The following is a 21,214-nucleotide window of genomic DNA, read 5'->3' on the forward strand; positions in this document are numbered from 1 at the left end:
ACTGATCCTCTGGTTTTTATGCAGTTTAAAAGGGTTGGTTAATGTTATTACCAATTCTAGATTTAAAGCAGCATTCAAAACTTGAGGTGCAGGTTCCAGACAGCTTGGGAAAATTTAAGGTTTATTTTTTCAAACATTTTTGTTCCCCTGTTACTTGTGGAAGTTGAACAAAAATTACTTGCCAAAAAGAACTGTTATTGTTTGTACAGCATAGACTTCTATTTGGTTGGAAACTTTTTTTTTAAACTTAAACTTCTCCTGATTTAAAAAAAAATTGTTTGAACTGAGGCAAAAACAATATTTTTTGAGACCTGAAAACATTCTAGACATTTTATAAAACTTAAAAATACACCAGACTCTTCCATCCCATCCCCTACTTGGAATGGTAGATATGGGGAGATTCCCCTCTCCTCCTTGTTTTTCCCCACAGAAGCAAAAGCATGGATCTTTCCTTTCAGAGAGAAGTCAACTCATGAGAACCCTGTTTGGGTGGGAGGGCTGGATCCATAGTACTGTCTTTCTGCCTCAAATACAATACCCTGCAGAGATCATGCCAGAAAGGCTCCTCAGAGCTGTTTGTGTTAACACTTTATTGATATAAATTGAGCAATAGGTTTAGGAATTAACACCCCATTCAGATGCATTGAGCTGATCATACCTCTCAGAGCTATGGTTTCAGGCTTTCTACAAATTCAGGCAGATAACAGTGCATAGGATTATGAGGTCATGACATCAAACTTTCCTTCAAAACCATAAGAGTGAAAAATATACTTATTTTTTAATGAAAGAAGATATTCTGATATGATCACATGACTCCAGAAACTGGAGCTCTTAGTGTGGAACTCTTGCAGCTATGTATTAAACTAGCCTTGGTTAAAGGGAGTTAGGACCTAACCCTAATTCCTAGAACCCTCTACACCAATTGATCCAATTGTCTTTAATAAGTGCTTCATTTGTGCTTTGAGTCCTTCACAACCTTCTATGCAACATAGTGTCCTACCCAGTTGCTGGTTTCACTACAGGAATGGATGATATAAGGAAATGGGTTACGGAAATGAAAATTGCATAGATTCACTAGACTATAACAGCATGCTAGTGCTATAGCAGTTGTAGTAGTGATCAAGTCAAGGCTTCCCATGTGGTGACCCCTACATTTTCTCTCCCCTGGATTGCCAGAGCTCTGTGCAAAGCCATTTTACATGGGACTTAGGCAGGGGAGCATCAGGTTACCTGTAAATCTACAGAGATTAATATGATGACATCCTGAAGCTTTCAGTATCAGAGAGAAATATATTTAATTTTTGAAGTTTTAAAATGGAACAGTCTCCCAAATTGTAAGTGACAGAGCCCAGTGTTCTTGAAAGTCTACATAGATACTAGTTTCATGATAGCAGCTGGAAGCCTCCGATATGAATTGTCTCTGTGCTGATGTAAATATCCACAGGTTGTCTGCATAATCCTTAAACTCCCTCTAAAAATCCTTTATTCAGCTACCTAATGAAAACATTACTTAGATCAAGCTTCTCGGCAAACTAATCCACCACTAACACGATTTAGAAGATAGGCAGTTCACTGTAAATTAGTGCAGCAGAACAAATTTCCCATTGTAGATGTAAATGGAAGTCACCACAGATAGCTATCAATAACTTAGCTTTGGGTAATACCCTTGCTTTTCAGTTATTGATTCTCAACATTTTAAAATATTTCATGCTATTTAAATACCTTCTGAACAAACAAACAAAAAAAACCCCCAATGCCCAAATAAATAAAAAGGCAGAGATTAAATGTGTTTATATAGATTAAGAATGTGCAGGGGAAACACAAGAAATGAATCATTCTGGAAAAGAAAAATATAGAAGCAGCCATTTGACCAATAGAACTTGTTAAAAATACACACCGCTCTCACGATCTCAAAAATTCTGTCTTCTGTTAAAATGTGGGAATTCTCAAAGATTCATAGAATACTAGGACGGAAAGGGACCTCGAGAGGTCATCGAGTCCAGTCCCCTGCCCTCATGGAAGGACCAAATACTGTCTAGACCATCCCTGATAGACATTTATCTAACTACTCTTAAATATCTCCAGAGATGGAGATTCCACACCTTGGGCAATTTATTCCAGTGTTTGACCACCCTGACAGTTAGGAACTTTTTCCGAATGTCCAACCTAAACCTCCCTTGCTGCAGTTTAAGCCCATTGCTTCTTGTTCTATCCTCAGAGGCCAAGATGAACAAGTTTTCTCCCTCCTCCTTATGACACCCTTTTAGATACCTGAAAACTGCTATCATGTCCCCCCTCAATCTTCTCTTTTCTAAACTAAACAAACCCAATTCTTCCTTCATAGGTCATGTTCTCTAGACCTTTAATCATTCTTGTTGCTCTTCTCTGGACCCTCTCCAAGTTCTCCACATCCTTCTTAAAATGCGGCTTGGTAACATCTGCAAACTTAATAAGCGTACGTTCTATGCCAATATCTAAATCGTTGATGAAGATATTGAACAGAGCCGGTCCCAAAACAGACCCCTGCAGAACCCCACTTGTTATGCCTTTCCAGCAGGATTGTGAACCATTAATAACCACTCTCTGAGTACGGTTATCCAGCCAGTTATGCACCCACCTTATAGTAACCCCATCTAAGTTGTATTTGCCTAGTTTATTGATAAGAATATCATGCGAGACCGTATCAAACGCCTTACTAAAGTCTAGGTATACCATATCCACCGGTTCTCCCTTATCCTCAAGACTCGTTATCCTATCAAAGAAATCTATCAGATTGGTTTGACATGATTTGCTCTTTACAAATCCATGCTGGCTGTTGCCTATCACCTTGCCACCTTCGAAGTGTTTACAGATTATTTCCTTAATTACTTGTTCCATTATCTTCCCTGGCACAGAAGTTAAACTAACTGGTCTGTAGTTTCCTGGGTTGTTCTTATTTCCCTTTTTATAAATGGGCACTATATTTGCCCTTTTTCAGTCTTCTGGAATCTCTCCTGTCTCCCATGATTTTCCAAAGATGATAGCTAGAGGCTCAGATATCTCCTCCATCAGCTCCATGAGTATTCTAGGATGCATTTCATCAGGCCCTGGTGACTTGCAGGCATCTAACTTTTCTAGGTGATTTTTAACTTGTTCTTTTTTTCTTTTATCTTCTAAACCTACCTCCTTCCCACTAGCATTCACTATATTAGGCATTCCTTCAGACTTCTTGGTGAAGACCGAAACAAAGAAGTTATTAAGCATATCTGCCATTTCCAAGTTTCCTATTACTGTTTCTCCCTCCTCACTGACCAGTGGGTCTATCCTGTTTTTGGTCTTCCTCTTACTTCTAATGTATTTATAAAAAGTCTTCTTGTTTCCCTTTATTCCCATAGCTAGTTTGAGCTCATTTTGTGCCTTTGCTTTTCTAGTCTTGCTCGTGCATTGTTTGCCTATATTCATCCTTTGCAATTTGTCCTATTTCCACTTTTTATAGGACACCTTTTTTATTTTTAGACCATGCAAGATCTTGTGGTTAAGCCAAGGCGGTCTCTTGCCATATTTGCTATCTTTCCGACGCAGCGGAATAGCTTGCTTTTGGGCCTTTAATAGTGTCCCTTTGAAAAACTTCCAACTCTCCTCAGTTGTTTTTCCCCTCAGTTTTGATTCCCATGGGACCTTACCTATCAGCTCTCTGAGCTTACCAAAATCCGCCTTCCTGAAATCCATTGTCTCTATTTTGCTGTTCTCCCTTCTACCCTTCCTTATAATTGTGAACTCTATGATTTCATGATCACTTTCACCCAAGCTGCCTTCCACTTTCAAATTCTCAGCCAGTTCCTCCCTATTTGTTAGGATCAAATCTAGAACAGCTTCCCCCCGGTAGCTTTTTCAACCTTCTGAAATAGAAAGTTGTCTCCAATGCAGTCCAAGAACTTATTGGATAGTCTGTGCCCCGCAGTGTTATTTTCCCAACATATATCTGTATTCATTTTAATACAGGCTGGACCTTTAGTATATATCTACATTATAGAGTTTTGTTGGAAAAACGGCCATTTTTCCGACAAAACCTGAGTTATGTCCATACTGCAATTGCATTCTTCCAAAAGTAAATAGAAGAACAGAGGGATTTTTCTGACATTGGTAATCCTCCTTCTACGAGGAAGAAGCCTTTTTCTGAAAGATGTGTGTGGATGGGGAAGAGGGAGTTATTTCGAAAGAAGAGGAAAGAAGAAAAAGCACAGGTGCCCTAGTGGCCACTCCATCCATAGTAATCACTGCTGAAATGTGAGATAGCGTCCATTCAGTCTGGATGCTATCTTTGAAAAAGCAAATCGCTTTTTGATGCGATTTTGTGAGTGGACGCTCTCTTTTGGAAGAAGTTTTTTCAGAAGATCCCATCTGAAAAAAGGTTCTTCTGAAAGAAGCCTGCAGTCTAGACATAGCCTTATAGTCTGGACTATCGTCCAGTAACATCTGTGGTCCAGCATCCCTGTCAGTGCTCCAGAGCTAGGATACTCACAGGGATAAGCTGGGCCCTGCACTCAGCAACTTCTGTTCCCCCAGAATTTCCAAAGTGTTGAAAATAGAATTCAAACTCAGTGAGGGAGAGGTAGGATTGTGTGTGTGTGTGGGGGGGGGGTGGATGTTCAGGGAAAGAGTTAGATCAGCTGCAGAGCCCCATAGCCAGGGGCCAGGAGCACAAACGTGTAGTGCACTCTTGCAGGGTTGTGCCTCCTCAGCCACCATGCTTCTTTCCCCAAGTGTCCCCCTTGTCCCTGCTTGGTCAATGCTGGCCTCTCTGCTGTTGCCGGAGCAGGGCCCAGATGCCCGCAGCCATAGAGGGGGCAGCATTGACCTCCCCTGGTCCAGTTAATTCCCCTGGTTTGATAAGTCACGATCCAAGGGTGCTGGACCAAGGAGGTACAACATGTCACCGCATGGGTTTACCAGGATGGCTAATTTAAGAGAGTCCTAGGAGATGTTAATACTAATTATCAAATGAGATAAAGATGTTTGTTGCAGAAACCTAAATGTATACCAGGGGTGGCCAACCCCAAAGAGGCAAGGGTAAAAAGTTGTTGAGCAAAAAAAAAAGCCTTTTTACTTTTTAAGGTGGATATTTTGAAGTCTCCACGGGACGACGCAACTCCAGCCCTGTCTCTTTCAGACAGAAACATGCTGCTTTCAGAGCTGCAAGTGTGGAAGATGCAATTTTTTCTTTGAAGAGCCGCGGGTTGGCCACTCCCATGTACACTCTCTACACACCATACCGGCTCACAGAAACCTTGTACATTAGGATCCCAAAGCAAATTGGGACTTCACATTCTTATCATTCATATCTTTGTACTTAGACCTATGTTGGCAGCAGGAATAAAGATCATTCTGAAGAAGTCTGCATCTCCATTTGGAGGAGAATCTAGGTCTATCTTCACAAACATTTTTTCTGAACCACATTCCAGTACAAGAAGCAGGCTCTAGAGTCTGAACCAATAACGATGCTAAGTATGTTGGAAAAAATTGTGAAAAGCTGGCACAGGGCAGCTAATGTCATACTTCGGTATATAGTAGTGTTCTGTCAGAAGCCAGACATATTAAAAATATTTATATAATTTAAAATAATTTGTACAGGTCTAGTAAAGACTATTTTAGGCTTTAGTACATATTTAAACATTTGTTTGATCTTACCAGGCTTCTTGTGTAACCTTGGCAATTCAGGGCAGTACTGAGGATATGCCATTACTGAACGTTTCATATTAGAGTAAGTGTCATCTGAAATACCATAATAGAAATATTGCAATATTTCTTGAAAACTTGAAAAGCAGCACCGGATTACATACGTATTTCCAGATGTAGAATGAAGAAGGAACTTTGTGTATACATTGAGCGGTATTTTTTAAGTTAAATTATATATTCCAGAATAATATGGCTTAGATATAACAGACTGAATTATCCAAACATTTCAGAGAAAAAGCTGGCAACTCTTGGCTCTGAATCATTATTCATCAGTACAAATACCAGACATAAGAGACAAACATATTATGAAACTATCCAAAGTTACAGATTAATTTTTACATCTTTTGATTGCCTACTTGGAATTGCTGGAAGGAATTTATTTCGCAAGATCATATATAAGGAGATACATAAAATAATGCTGAACATTGTACAAATAATATACATATAACATGACAGAAGAGAGGCTATGTCTAGACTGCAAGCCTCTTTCGAAAGAGAGCGTCTAGACTGCACACGGAACTTTCGAAAAAGCAAGCCGCATTTTCGAAAGAAAGCAGCAAGTGAGTCTGGATGCTCTCTTTCTAAAAAGCCTGTTTGCTTTCAAGAACGCCTTTTTTCGAAAGAGCACTTTCGAAAAAAGGCGTTCTTCCTCGTGGAATTAGGTTTACCGCCGTCGAAAGAAAAGCCACATTCTTTCGATTTAATTTCGAAAGAACGCGGCTGCAGTCTAGACGCAGGTGAAGTTTTTTCGAAAAAAGGCTACTTTTTTCGAAAAACCCCGAGTCTGGACACAGCCAGAGAGAGGGTAACATGTCAATGCATGAAAAGAAACGACATCTAAGCAAAGTGATGCCACCAAAAATAGAAGAAACAGTTAAATTTTATCCTTCTAAAATTTGTTACAGCCAGGTAGAAGAGAGCCAAAGAGGTCTTTGGGGCACAGTTAACCCAGGGATTTTTGTTCTGGGTCTAAGCATCCAGGCTGCCTAGTCCATGTATGTAGATCTCCATAGGAAAGACATACACAGGTTACTGAGTTATCATTGTTTCTGTTCTTCCCTACGTGTTTTTGGGGACAAATCTTATGGTTCTTTGTGCTGAGAGGTTTCAGGATTCTGTCCCCGGCAACTGTATTACTTGCAGGTACCTTATGAGGTTAAAACATGTGTTACTCACCCATTTGCTGGGTGTCGTGTACTGTCCCACCTAAGCTATGTCTACACTGGAAAATTATTTTGAAATAATAACTCCCGAAATAACTATTTCAAAATAAGCTTATTCACCAAGGAAAGTAGGAGTTATTTCAAAATAACCAGCCCTTTATTTCAAAATAACGGGCTTGCTAGTGTGGACTCTCGCCTTGTTGTTTCGAAATAACAAGGTGTAGACATGCCCCTAGTGGCATTCAGACCATTTACAGAAAGAAGAATGAGTTTGCTCTAAAGCCCTAGCAGCGAACCAGCTGCCTTTAAGCTCATGCAGTAGAGGCACATGGCTTTAGCCCCCAACGTTGCAAATTCAATCGCTTCTGTCAATGACTAGGGTCCATTGGTTTTACACACGAGCCAGTCTTCAGTTGATGTAAATCAGCATAGCTCCCCTGAAGTCAATGAAGCTCAACCACTTTCCAAAAGCTGAGGATCTGGACCATATATTTAAAAAAAAATAGTCCTGCCCTATGTCACCAACATCACCTCAGATTATCAAAAGCAGAAGACTCAAAAAATATAATTTAAACTGTTTGTGTTGCTTGTTTCCTTTTCTGTACTCTGTTTGGAAAATGAAAACAAACTAGTCCCTTTCACTTTTGTATCTAGTACGTTTCAAGGCAGCTCTGAAGCAATAGCAGGGTGTTGTAATGTTTGCGTTGCAGTGTTACCAGGAAATGATGGTGGTTGTTTATTTGTTTGTTTCCTTGGTTTTTATTTCTAAACTAACATTTGTCTCCGTTTTTGTGACATCTCATTTTTAATATCATAAAATTACACCTGGCTGTATCTCTTAACTTGGATGCATGAAGATCTAATGAGTGGAACTTAATTATCAAGATTTATTTTCTAACATTCCCAGTTTAGTCCTGGTTGGTTTTAACAGTGTGTGTCTATCTATAACTATATCTATATTTATAGATATAGCTATCGAAGAAATTATACACATATTGGAAAAAAAAGACTCACTTAATCACCCATTATTCTTAAAGAAGTTAGAAACATTCAATCAACCTTCCTAAGTACACCAGACATACCCTTTGCCTTTCTCCTACAGCATTAGAGAGGCATGAGGCACCCAGACATTAACGATCAGTGAGACATACTGCCAGCTTGCCCAGAGTCCAAGGCCCCAGCTAATTATATGAAATGAAACAAACTGTAGCTGCCTTTACCATAACAGGCATGACCTACTAAGCCTACAGTCCTCTGCATGCTAATAAAATGTCTCTAATAAAGATGAGAGTGGTTGTTGGTCACAGTGTCACTAGAATGCTCAAAGCTGCACTTTGGCTAGGCAATGAAATATGTTATCTTATAGGTGAGATACATAATGCAAAGGATGTAACTATCTATCCCATATCCTGTGTAGTCTGCCTGAAACACACATTTAAAAACATTATTCATGGCACTTCGTATACTAAAATCTCAGATAAACATTTAATAGGCCAATGTTTTGCTAGTAAAAACAGCAAGTGTAGCACAGTAAAGTTTGCTACGTAAGTGTTTCCAGGGTGGGGGACCTAGTCTGTCCAAAGCATTTTAAATTACCTCCTTGATAACTAGCTGAATATAAATGAGAAGAACTGCCCTGTGAACATCTGGAGTACAGTCTGTAAGCCTCTCTCACTTCTGGAAAATGTCACTGCCCAGATTTGAAATAATCAACCAAAGAGGGGTAAAAATGTATGAATATCTCCTCAAACTTCACTCATTTTATAAGCTGTATTTAAACTTAACTTACAATAAAGCCAATGGGGCGTAATTCTGAGCCTCTGTAGAGGCCATATTGGTAAATTCTATTATCTCATTAAGTAATCAGCTATTTACATTCTCAGTGCCTAAAGAAATTGTCACAGGTGGATATGCATACAAAAAACATGTATTATTTCCAGAAAAACCTAAAATATTAAATACTTTTATATTGCAGGGGAACTAGATCTGAATCCTTGGATCCTAATTCTTCCTTCCTCTGCCCCCACGCCTGGAGATTTCATGTTTGTATTACAATCAAAACAGGAAAGAAATTATTATTTAGGACTGGTTTGGATATGGCTGAAATCTTATGAAAATAGGTGCTCTCATGAGACTTCAATCAAAAAAGGTGGAATCCACAGCATAAGGAAATCTGATCTCAGAAACCTTCATCACTGAAGGTGACAGAAATCTCACAAGAAGAACGGATCAATAACATTTGTAACGCTGATCCAAAATCTCCTGAAAGCAGTTTAGGAAGATTTCTGTGCTATTGAATTGAAACTGAAATCTCCACTTCCATTTGACATTGACCCCAAACCCACTCTGGAACGGGACGTCTAAACCATCTAAATCCAACTCTACGGATATAATATATGACTTGTGCAATGATTTGGTGTATTAATTGTAAGTAAGTTCTATCCAGAGACCAGTAGCATGATCTAATGGATAGAGCTCAGAGTTGGAAACCAGAAACTCCTTTTTTCCCCATCTCATTTCTACCACTGATAAGTTGTATGTGGTTATGCAACCCAATTAATCTCTCTACCTCAGTTTCTGAACTGCAACACTGTAAGAAATATTTAATTACCGTCAATGAAAATTAAACTTTGTGTAGAGTTTTGAAAATGTACATGGTACATAATATCATAATGGGGGAGGGGGAGAGAGTAGGAGAGGAGATGGTGATTTATAATAACAAGAAAAGGCTAGAACCTGTACAGAGTGAAGAGAAGTGTTTTCTACCTCTGAGAGCATTTATGCTGTGAGGAGACCTACTGTACTTTCCAAGTGAATGCCAGACTTTGGCAGACCCGCTCAAAGTGCAAAACAACTTCCATTATTAGTGACTCTTGCAAAAATCTTGGAAAGTGAAAGCTGTATAAATTCCAAGAAAAAGACTGAAATATATCTCTGCAAGGCAGAACTTCCCCATAACACAACACATTTTTTTATAATTTCCTTTTTTCCTGGCTTCACTGACACAAGGATTTGCTTTTATTTGCACCAGTTCCCACACACACTCAGACACATACATGAGTTTACATGAACAACATCACATGAACAGGACTTTGTCTGAAAGGGAGAGCTCTGAACCAGACTAACATAGTTTATGCACCCAGATGCAACTGACATAATCCTTTAGAACTGTACCACAAACACAAAAACAAGATCCAGCAGCTCATGTGTTTGGCTAGATAATAGCTACAGCACGTAAATATTGGGATTCTATTTCATTTATTGCCATGGTTACAAAATCAGGGTGGACACTGAGGGAAGACAGAGAGTGAGAAACAAATTTGCAAAGACAGTAAATCCTATGAGAAAACAGATGGGATGGAGAGAGGGAATGAGACAGGGGAGACAGAGGTCATTTCAACACCCAGCTGAATAAAGGCAAACAACATAACCCACTTCCAAGCTCTTCCAGTCAAATAGTGGATAAGATCACTACAGATAATGGGACACAAAGAAAGAAAAATGCTAAGAATTGCTATAACTTGTGGCAACACTTTGTGCACTCATGAGATTAAATATTCAATACGTATTCAGAGCCTGTCTGAGTAACTGAACTGGCTCTTTCTCTGTTTCACTTGTTGAGGACTAAAGAATTAGTTTCTACTGACTTTAGTTCCATAATGCAGCATTTAAACCTGATGGGTGTAACGGTCTCAATTCAGTACACAAAATAAAATGTGGCTAGCTTTACCTAGAATTTTACATTCCGAGAATTTGTATTCCAAGGCATACATACAGTCTATAAAGCTACTGAATTTTGCTTCTAGAACTTTTGAAATACTAGAGCAACATCACATAGAAAAGTTGTCCTTTCTTAGTTTAAAATGCAAAGTCATATATAATAAGAGATATATTTTCAGTAAAGTCAGCAGGGAATTAAATGTGCAATTCATATTAATAACTGCAAAAGCTGCATACTTCATAACCCTTGAATGGCTTTAAAATGTACCATGCAATAGTTTATGTTAGGATCTCTCTATAAAGCAAGACATCATTTTACACTGCTGTTTTGTCTTGCTTAGATTTCTCTGTTAGAGTCTGAGGGGGCATCTGATAAATTGTTGAAGTCTTTCTTGGCAGAGAAAAAACATTTTTCTTTCCGATCACTGGTCCTGTGCCAATGCTTAGAAATGTTTATGTCCCTAAAGTATTTTTATTGGTCTATGAGGGTGATTTTAGTCCTGTTGGATTCAACCTAAAAGCTTAGGAATCCACTAATTTATTAAAAAATGTTTCCAATGTTTTTGCTGTGCCATACAATGTTAACCATAAAACTAGAATTTTAATAGATTTGTTCCTGCAGATACTCCTCATGTGAAACTCCCACCTGAAGTCAACCTGGAAAAACTGCGGTACTGGGAGCAGGATTTGTACCTTGCTGTGCTTTCCTTTTCAAACAATTTCCAGAGACCAGCTGTGTCCCAAGATGCTGCTGATATCATCAGGAGTTCCTGTTTCCATGTTCAAGAGAAGCTACAATAGCCCAATTGAGTTAAATGCAGTAAATATCAGACTTGAGAGAGTGTTAAATTCAACATTCTTTCCACTTAGCTTAATTGGGCCATGGTAACTCCTTGTGGATGAGGGAACAGGTACTATTTATGACATCTAAAGCAGCACCAAACTTAATAGGTCGCTCTGAAAGCCAACATGTAAGTAAATGGAAGCTGTGACTCCTACCCTCATAGCTGATCTTCCTCAACATATTTGAAACTCTGCAGTTATGGGGAGACTCTACAGATTCAGATCTGATAATTGCACTGAACACATCCCTATCTAGAATGCCACAAAGAGGGACTTACCTTCAACTGGGCTAAGATTTTCAAAGCCACATAGAGAATCTAAATGTTCCATTTCCATTAATCGCATTGGGAACTGTGGCTTTGAAATCTCAGCTCTAAAACGCAAACACTTTATAATATTTGTCATGTCTGAAGAGTGCCACAGTTTATGTCCTTGCTTTTCCCCTAAAATTCTCACAGATTTTTTAGATAAACTATATGAAGGCCAGGTAACACAGTGTATTTAGTATTGTTGTTATATTTAGGAACATGTTCATTATCAGCTTATTGAGTTTTCATTTTCTAACATATGATGTGTGTGCTTTTTCATCAAATAAAAAAATATTTAACTTTTTATATCATTACCATTTGCCCTACTAAAAGTTAAAGTGCACTAACACTAGTGCACAACTCTATATTAGGGATGTTAATGTGAACTCAGTTAACCAATGAGTCTGAACTCATCTGTTAACCCTCTTGGTTACACACAGCTCTCTCCCCTACTGCCTGTGTGTCAGGCTCCCACCTACCCTCCTCCCCCACCTTGCGGTTTCTAATACAGAGGCAGTGGGGGTGGAGGGCTCCCCGAATAGGGTAGCTCCTGTGGAGCCTTCTACCATCCCCCCACTCCTGCCTCCCATAGGCATGAGCACCGGTTCCTGTGGAGCCACCTGCCCATGTCCCACACAGAGGCAGCACTGTGTGGGGGAGGCAGTAGGGAGAGAGTGGGGAGGGAGCTGGTGCTCTTGGGGAGCCAGCTTAAAAGCCATCTCCCTGTGAGCACCAGCTCCTTCTACTCCCTTCCTCCCCCATATGTAAATGCGTAACTGCTGGAAAAAACCAGCAGTTACACGTTTACACAAATACAGCATTTTAGCATCCCTATTCCATAAAGATACTAAGAAACTTCTGGGGGGGAAAAGCCACTGAGGGTGTGTCTATATTCAATGTGCAGGAATGAATTTCCCAGCCTGGGTCAACAGGAGAGCAGGGCTCCTGCTACCAGTATAAAAATAGCCTTGAAATGGTTGGAGTTCCGGCTCTGAAGCCCACCTACCTCCTTCAATTCTGCCAGTAAAGGGAGGTCCAAATAGCACATTTTAATTTTGGTTTTGTAAAGCCATTGAAAAGTTTTACACAATTAACATTTAATAGGAAAAATACTAAAAAAAGTCATTTTAAAAATCAGGGTATTCCAAGCAGCAACCTGTTCTTCACCCACTCCACTTCTAGCATGATTTTAGCAGCAAATATTCCCGTAAAGTCAGAGAGAGAGAGATTATGCTTTCCATGATATGAATGTTTGCATTCAAATTTTTCATATGATGTACAGTAGTAGTTCTAGCTCTGAGAATTCTTGTGATGGTATAACTCATGTCCATGTGGAGAGGGACTAGCATCACATAGTCTGGCTAGAGATTGATAAGTCTGCTACAGCATTAGCTAAGAGTCAGAGGCTTGAAGGGTATGTCTACACTGCAACACTATTTCGAAATAACTAGCACTATTCTGAAATAACTTAGTCCGCTTCTAAACAGCAGGCAGTTATTTCAAAAGAGTGTCAAAATACTGTCACGCTGGAGGACTTTTTACTACAAGTCTTGTAACCCTCATTGTACGAGGAGTAAGGGAAGTTGGAGGAAGAGTGCTTTATTTTGAAATAAGTGCTGTGTAGATGCTCCCTATTTTGAAATAAACTATTTCAAAAGAAGATACGCAATTGACATAGCTCAATTTGCATAGCTTATTTCGAGTTAAGCCCTTCAGTGTAGACACATCCTTGTAGACTAAACTTCAGAGGTTCCAGGGTCAATCTCACCTGATGACCCAGATCTGTCAGTGCTACAAAAGCAGCTATCTACATCTTGTTGGAGTTATGAACTCTCAGGGCATGTCTACACTGAAAAATTATTTCTGAAAAAGCTATTCCGGAAGATATCTTCCAGAATAGCTTATTTCAAAATACAGCATCCATACTACAGAGAAGTCTCAAAATTAGTCTGAGGCAGGCTCCCCTAATGTGGTCGCACTACCTCGATTTAGAGCCCCAGGAGGCACTGGGGAGGAATAACTTAGAATGGGCCTGGCGAGGAGCTATTCTGACGCAGCAGAAGAAAGACCTTTTTCGGAAGAGACGTTATTCCTTGTGGAATTAGGTTTACCAACGTCGGAAAAAGCCCTCTTATTTCAATTTTCTTTCAAAATAACACAAATGCTGTGTGGACGCTAGTATTGTTTTTCTGGATTACCAGCCGATTTTACGGAATAACAGTACAGTGTAGATGCACCCTTAGAAATCTGATTTGGAGGCTTCCAATGGGACAATGTGTACTACTCATTTTTTACCTTGGTGATTCACAAGATATCAGAACTGAAGCTAAGCAAAGGTTTGAATATAACTGTCTCTAAAATTGCTGCAGGTATGGTATGTGAGCAGCTAATGTAGGTCAGCCAGTTCAAGGTATATCTAATACCTTTAGTATATTTAGCCATATATGCTAGATATATTTTATGCATTTTTACCTACCATTTTAAAAGATACATATTACTTTAGAAGGAGGGAGGAATATATAACATCAGTGCTTGCTGGGGAGCATGAGGGCTTTAGCTCTGAATCTGACACGAAAGTAATACTGATTTAGAGATTCAATCATTCATTCATTGAGACAGTTATAAAGCATTATATAATATTCTGACGGAAAGACTTACCATAAAATAAACTGTAAATTTTTGTGATAATAACTTAAATCCATTCTGGCTTATTAAGTATAGCAGATTAATATTGCAAGCAATATATTTTACTCTAAAGATTTTTTTAAAATCAAATATTAAGTCACTGGATTTTGCTTCTCCTAAAAAGCATGAAGAAAAAGCTGATTTAAAAATTATACCCTTCTTCCCATTTCCCATAACAAACTGACTTTGATTGGATATGAATTACCTCTATGTCTCATATCTGAAAAGGAGTCTACTGGGAAACCTACTCTGCACTCGTTTGTGGTGAGGATTCAATGATCAACTACATAGATGTATGGAAAGCACTAATCCAGCTACCATTGATTTCAGTCACTAGCACTTCTCCAGTGACTAAGAGGTGCTTCAGTGACTTTTGTATAGTATGTGCTGTGTTTATAACTCACAAAATGGCACATATGGAGAATTGGATGCATCACTGATAATAGAATTAACACATTCTGAAGAAATTTGAAATTCATTCCTAATGTAGGGCTTGATTCTGTGAGATACTAAGTGCCTGATTTTATCTTCCATTGACTTCAATTTGAAGGACGTATTCGATACCTCACGTTAGCAGGTCTTTGAGTAGATATTTATTAATTTATGTATTTTATTAATAAGAAAAAAATATGACAATGAAGAAGACTGAAGTTAATGAATTGACAATTTACATTTTAACTGAGTCATAAGGAATGTTTTTCTCTAAATATCTCCTATATTTTCTTCCTTTATTCTATTTTTTACATGTACAATTGGTGAGTGAAAAGGAATGTTGTTGTGTATTTTATTGATGTTGATTAATCACAGTTAACTCACACCAGTAACTCCAAAATTAATTGTGATAAATTGCCATTTTAATTACACTGTTAAAAATAGAATACCAATTGAAATTAAATATTTTTTGGATTTTTTTCTGCATTGACAAATGATAATGTAAAGTGAGCAAGGTACACATTGTATTCTGCTTACTTTACATTATCATTTTTATTGCAAATATTACTGTAGAAATGATAAACAAAACAAATAGCATTCTTCTCATACAACTACTGTACAGCAATCTATTTATCATGAAAGTGCAACTTAACAATGTAGATTTTTTGTTTCGTAGCTGCACTCTAAAACAAAAGAAAATTGTAAAGACTACAAATCCACTCAGTCTTATTCCTTGTTCAGTCAATTGCTAGGAGAAATAAGTTTGATTACATTTACAGGAGATAATGCTGCCTGCTTCTTATTTACAATGTCACCTGACAGAGAGAACAGGCATTCACATGGTACTTTTTTAACTGGCATTGCAAGGTATTAACATGCCATATGTAGTACACATTCATATACCTCTTCATGCTTTGGCCACCATTCCAGAGGACATGCTTCCATGCTGATGATGCTCGATAAAAAAAACTAACAAATTAGTTAAATTTATGACTGGACTCCCTCAGGGAGAACTATATGTTCCCTTTTGTATTCCATGCATTCTGCCATATATTTAATTTTATAGCAGTCTTAGATGATGACCTAGCACATGTTGTTTATTTGAAGAACACTTTCGCTACAGATTCAACAAAGTGCAAAGAAAGCACCAATATGAAATTTCTAATGATAGCATTGAACTCAAGGTTTAAGAATCTGAGGGTATGTCTACTCTACCACCCTAGTTCGAACTAGGGTGGTAATGTAGGCAACCGGAGTTGCAAATGAAGCCCGAGATTTGAATTTCCCGGGCTTCATTTGCATCTTGCCGGGCGCCGCCATTTTTAAATGTCCGCTAATGCGAGGAGTAACGGTAGTTCGGAATAGGAAGCCTAGTCCGAACTACCTAGTCCGTGCTGCGTGTAGCCGCGCGGCATGAAGTCCACACTAGCGGACATTTAAAAATGGTGGCGCCCAGCAAGATGCAAATGAAGCCTGGGAAATTCAAATCCCGGGCTTCATTTGCAACTCCGGTTGCCTACATTACCACCCTAGTTCGAACTAGGGTGGTAGTGTAGACATATCCTGAGTGCCTTCCAAAATCTGAGAGAGATAAAAGTCTTCCAGAAGACTTAAAGTGCAACTCTGATGTGAAAATTATAGAACCCAAACCACCGAAAAGTAAAATCAGCTTTCTGCTGGTGGCATCTGACTCTGATGATGAAAATAAACATGCCTATCCACACTGCTTTGGATCATTATTGAGCAGATCTTGTCATCAGCATGGACGCACTAAAGCATGAAGGGACATCTGAATCTTTAGAACTGGCATGTAAATATCTTGTGATGCCAGTAGTAACTGTGCCATATGAATGCCTGTTATCACTTTCAGATGATATCGTAAACAAGAGGGGGGCAGCATTTTCTCCTGAAAACGTAAACAAACGTGTTTGGTTGAATATAAGAAATAGGACTGAGTGGACTTTGTAGGCTCTACAGTTTTACATTGTTTTATTTTTGAATGCAGTTATTTTTGTACATAATTCTACATTTGTAAGTTTGCCTCATGATAAAGAGATTACAATGCAGTATTTGTATTAGGTGAATTGAAAAATACTGTTTCTTTTGTTTTGTACAATGCAAATATTTGCAATAAAAATAAATATAAAGTAATCACTACATACTTTGTATTCCATGCAATGATTGAAATCAAATATTTGAAAATGTAGATAGCATCCACAAATATTTAAATAAATGGTTTGCTATTACTGCTTAACAGTGCGAATAATCACAATTATTTTAATTGTTTGATAGCCCTAGTATATGCATTAATTATATTTATGTTAACTGCAACTTATAATGTTAATACACTTTGAAATAAATATAAAGAGTAATTTTTTGAAAAGGGAAGATCATGGTCTATAAATGGTGCCTCTGTTCTATTGGCTATTTCCAAGAGAGAGGGTCAGAAAGTCCCATAGAGCAAGGGGGAAGAAGCATCAAGAATTGTTTGAGCAATATTTTGTTTTATAATGTCTTGGACTCATTACCAACTCAGAATATAGAAGATTTCACAAAGCAATAACTTTATATATCAGAGTTTCTTCAGAGTAAAGAGTGATCTGGTTTAAAATATAATTTCAGATTTTACAGAACAGAATTCTCACCATATGCACAAACAAAATTTAATTTTGTTTTTAAATAGCCCCACAATTTCACTAAAGAAAAAAAAGGTGAGGCAAGAGGAAAGGGGGCGTGCAGAGACATTAGTCTCCAAAACAGATGCCAGCTTTGGATTTATTCAGTGAAGGAGTATTTGGTTTGGCTTAACATTGCTTGGGTTGAAAAAACACATGCCTATTCCAAAAAGATTTAACAAGCTCTGCTGCAGATGCAGTTGCCATTTGGCATGTCACCGTTACTATGCGGCACAGAAAGAACTCTTGACCACAGATTTTGCTTGGCTGAAATAGCCAGTATTTTTGGCTACTTCTGTTCTTCTGTACAACTGGCTACATGTTTACAAAGTGTGGTCGTAGCTGGGGTGTTAACAAAGCTTGGGTTAACAGTCTAACCCAAACTAATAGTTAGGTGAACGTGTGATCTGTCATGACTAAGAAAATAGAGACAGGAAAACCTTGTATGTTTTCTGGTCCTAAACTGTATATACAGAGGGTTTCTTGTACCCACTGATGGGCAAACCTTTTCCTTTGCCTCAGGATGAATGACAATCATTTTACAAACAGATACTGTATCTGCTAATCAAACTAAGAAATATTAGCATGTGGTGGCCTCAGGCTAAGTAAGACATTAAACTTTGGGGGCCTCCTTGCTCATCTGTTACACTTTTATTGTGGTGTAACTCCACTAACTCCAATGAGTTAATTCCTGGTTTGCATAAGAGGACAACCAAGCCCAAAGTCTCTTGAAATGGACCCATATATTTAATTTGGCAACCTGTGACTTTACACTTACAGCTGCCATCAAACAATTACTACGTGACTGACATAAAATGTTTTGTTTCAATTATAATGTAAGCATATGCTGATGGCATAGCTATGGGGTATTTTTACTGTATGTTCCCCTGGAAGTGGATTATGGAGCTGTGAGACTTATAAACTCAACGCTAATGGCATTCGCACAAATAAATCCTCTGCATACTAAAGGGGAGGTTTGAGCACACAATACACACATAACTTCAGGAAACATTAGAAGCAGCACTTTATTTGTAATGAAAGAGGTGCCAGGATTCAAGCAATATTAAAAAAAAAAACAAAAAACTTTCCTAACTGACGCAGCAAGAGGTGCTGGCGCTCAGCCCTGGCAAGCCCTTGCACAAATTAAGCATCGATTAGAAGTAACTTTCATTTATTATACTAAACCACCTTTGTCCAAATTTTCACTTTGCCTGTTGCACTAACCTCATCAGCTGCACTAAGGAAAAGAAAATAGCTCTGATTTTCAAGCATTGTTCAGTTTGTGCTTCTTGCACTCTTCTCTGCTGCAGTATGCCCATGTCCACCACACCACAACCTTTTTTACTCCAGTGTTTGTTTACTTACAATTTTTAACCCAAGTTGCAGACACCATCACAGAACCAGACAGCATATGCTGATTTTCCACTCATCTGCATCAAAATTCCTATTAAACATGGTAAGGATCAGAAAGTCCACTCTCTTTAAATTCATTGTGCCCAGAGTCAATGGAGACTGGTAACATACGAAAGTGCATGTGTAAAAGTGCAAAAACAATTTTTAAAAAGGATTTTGTAGTTGTTTCTCTTTACCATTTTGGCTTCTGAATGCATTGGAGGGACTTGGGGTGACGCACATGGGTTATTGAGATTTGGGCCTTGCATCCCCATGATATTGGAGTTCATTGACATTTGTCGCTCCATCTTTAAAAGGAAGAAAAAAAGAACCAAATCAGACAATATAATGAAGTCTCAGGACATTTTCAAGAACATATATTCAGTTTCTCTTCAAAGGAACACAGCTTTATTTCTTTGTGTCATCCTTTAAAAAACTGCTTTGGGAACTGCTTATATTTGCTGGTTCCCCAAGTCTGTCCTACAAACACTGCTTTTCTCAAAAGCCAATCAAAAAAAGTTTCCTTTCAAAACAAACATAGCCACCCAGGTTTGAGTTTTTTGTAATGATTTCCCTCCTTTGAGTATAACAACACTCCGAGTTAAGTGGTTTTAAAAGCATCACTGTATAAAGCTGTGGCTTCTGCTGTCACTGCAGCCCAGCTGAACTTATTGAAAACATAAATAAAAATCCAAGATCTAGACTGCATATGGAACATGAGTTGGGATCTTTTTTCTTCTCTGGGACTGCTCAACCACGGGGACTTTTCCATATATTACATATCATGTTAGTACTAGAGATGTAGCCGTGTTAGTCTGGTCTTGCTGAAACAAAAGACAGGACTATGCAGCACTTTAAAGACTAACAAGATGGTTTATTAGGTGATGAGCTTTCGTGGGCCAGACCCACTTCCTCAGATCAAATCGTGGAAGAAAATTGGCATGACCATATATACCAAAGGGATACAATAAAAAAAAAAGTAAACACGTATAAAATTGACAAATCAGACCCCCCTCTGTTCTAAAATCTGATTTGTCAATTTTATATGTGTTCACTTTTTTTTTCATTGTATCCCGTTGGTATATATGGTCATGCCAATTTTCTTCCACGATTTGATCTGAGGAAGTAGGTCTGGCCCATGAAAGCTCATCACCTAATAAACCATCTTGTTAGTCTTTAAAGTGCTGCCTAGTCCTGTCTTTTATATCATGTTAGTGGCGCTCTGGAGTCTAAACAAAACACCCTACCCAGCCTTTAGAGCTCTTTTTTTTGTAAGTTAAATTCACTATGTTACGGTACCTTGACAAATTCAAAAGAGAGCTGGAAACAAATTTACTATAAGGCTACGTCTACACTGGCCCCTTTTTCGGAAGGGGCATGCTAATTTGAAGTAGGAATAAGAGATCCTCTGGAATAGGGCTTTATTCCGGAGGATCGGGCCAGTCTAGACGCTTTTTTTCCGGCTTTTCCCCAAGCCAGAAAAAAAGCGGCGGACATGTTTATTTAAATCCGCGGGGGATATTTAAATCCCCCGCGGATTTCCCTATTCCCACTTTCAAAATTAGCATGCCCCTTCCGAAAAAGGGGCCAGTGTAGACGTAGCCTAAGTGAGACCTCTGTGGTCCGGCACCCTCAGGATCTAAGTGGTCCCAAACAAAAGAGCTTGCTGGATTCAGGGGAGGTCAAGGCTCCGCACTTGGCTGTTGGCTCTGCTCCCTGCTACCAACCTTGCTGGGGCTGCACTTCACACTTGGGGACAGGGGCTACGCTCCCCAACATGCTGACCCCTAGCTGGGTCTGCACTCTCGCTGCTGGCCCTGTTGCCTCTGTCCCGGGTAGGGCTACGCTTCCCGCAATGCTGTCCCTGGCTGGGGCTGTGCTGCCAGCTGCTGGCCCCGCTGCCTCCAGCTGGGCGGGGCTGCACTCCCTGCTGTGCTGGCCTCTCTGCTACTAGGGCTGCACTCCCGGGCGGGGCTGTGCTCCCCACCACACCAGCCCCACACTCCCTACCATTAGCCCAGCCTCTGAACCTGGCCAGCCAGGGCTCTCTGGAACAGCAATATGTTGCTGGATCAGAGAGTCCCCGATTTTAGCGATTCAACTTGTAGTTAAAACAGCTTCTCATTGATGTTTTCAGTGAAAAACAATGTGGTATCAGTTGAACCTCTCTAGTCTAGTACTCTCTGGTCTGTCAACATCCATGGTCTGGCATGATTTTAGTTAGAGCCAGATGTCCACTTATCGTAGGTGTGGCCAAATTTCCTGTGGTCCCAAAAAGTTT

General features: G+C 39.1%; 1 protein-coding gene across 8 annotated transcripts in view; it reads right to left on the reverse strand.

The window, feature by feature from the left end:
- Positions 1–21,214, reverse strand: part of CREB5 (cAMP responsive element binding protein 5) — a 369,817-nt gene that overhangs the window by 74,740 nt on the left and 273,863 nt on the right. For all 8 annotated transcript variants that reach the window (XM_075922155.2, XM_006133220.5, XM_075922150.2 and 5 more), the window contains one exon: positions 19,131–19,241. In XM_075922155.2, coding sequence (XP_075778270.1) covers positions 19,131–19,241 — 111 coding nt within the window. The remainder of the gene's footprint in view (positions 1–19,130; positions 19,242–21,214) is intronic.

The sequence above is a fragment of the Pelodiscus sinensis genome, chromosome 2 (genome assembly GCF_052426305.1).
Source record: "Pelodiscus sinensis isolate ZL-2025 chromosome 2, ASM5242630v1, whole genome shotgun sequence".
NCBI lineage: Eukaryota > Metazoa > Chordata > Testudines > Trionychidae > Pelodiscus > Pelodiscus sinensis.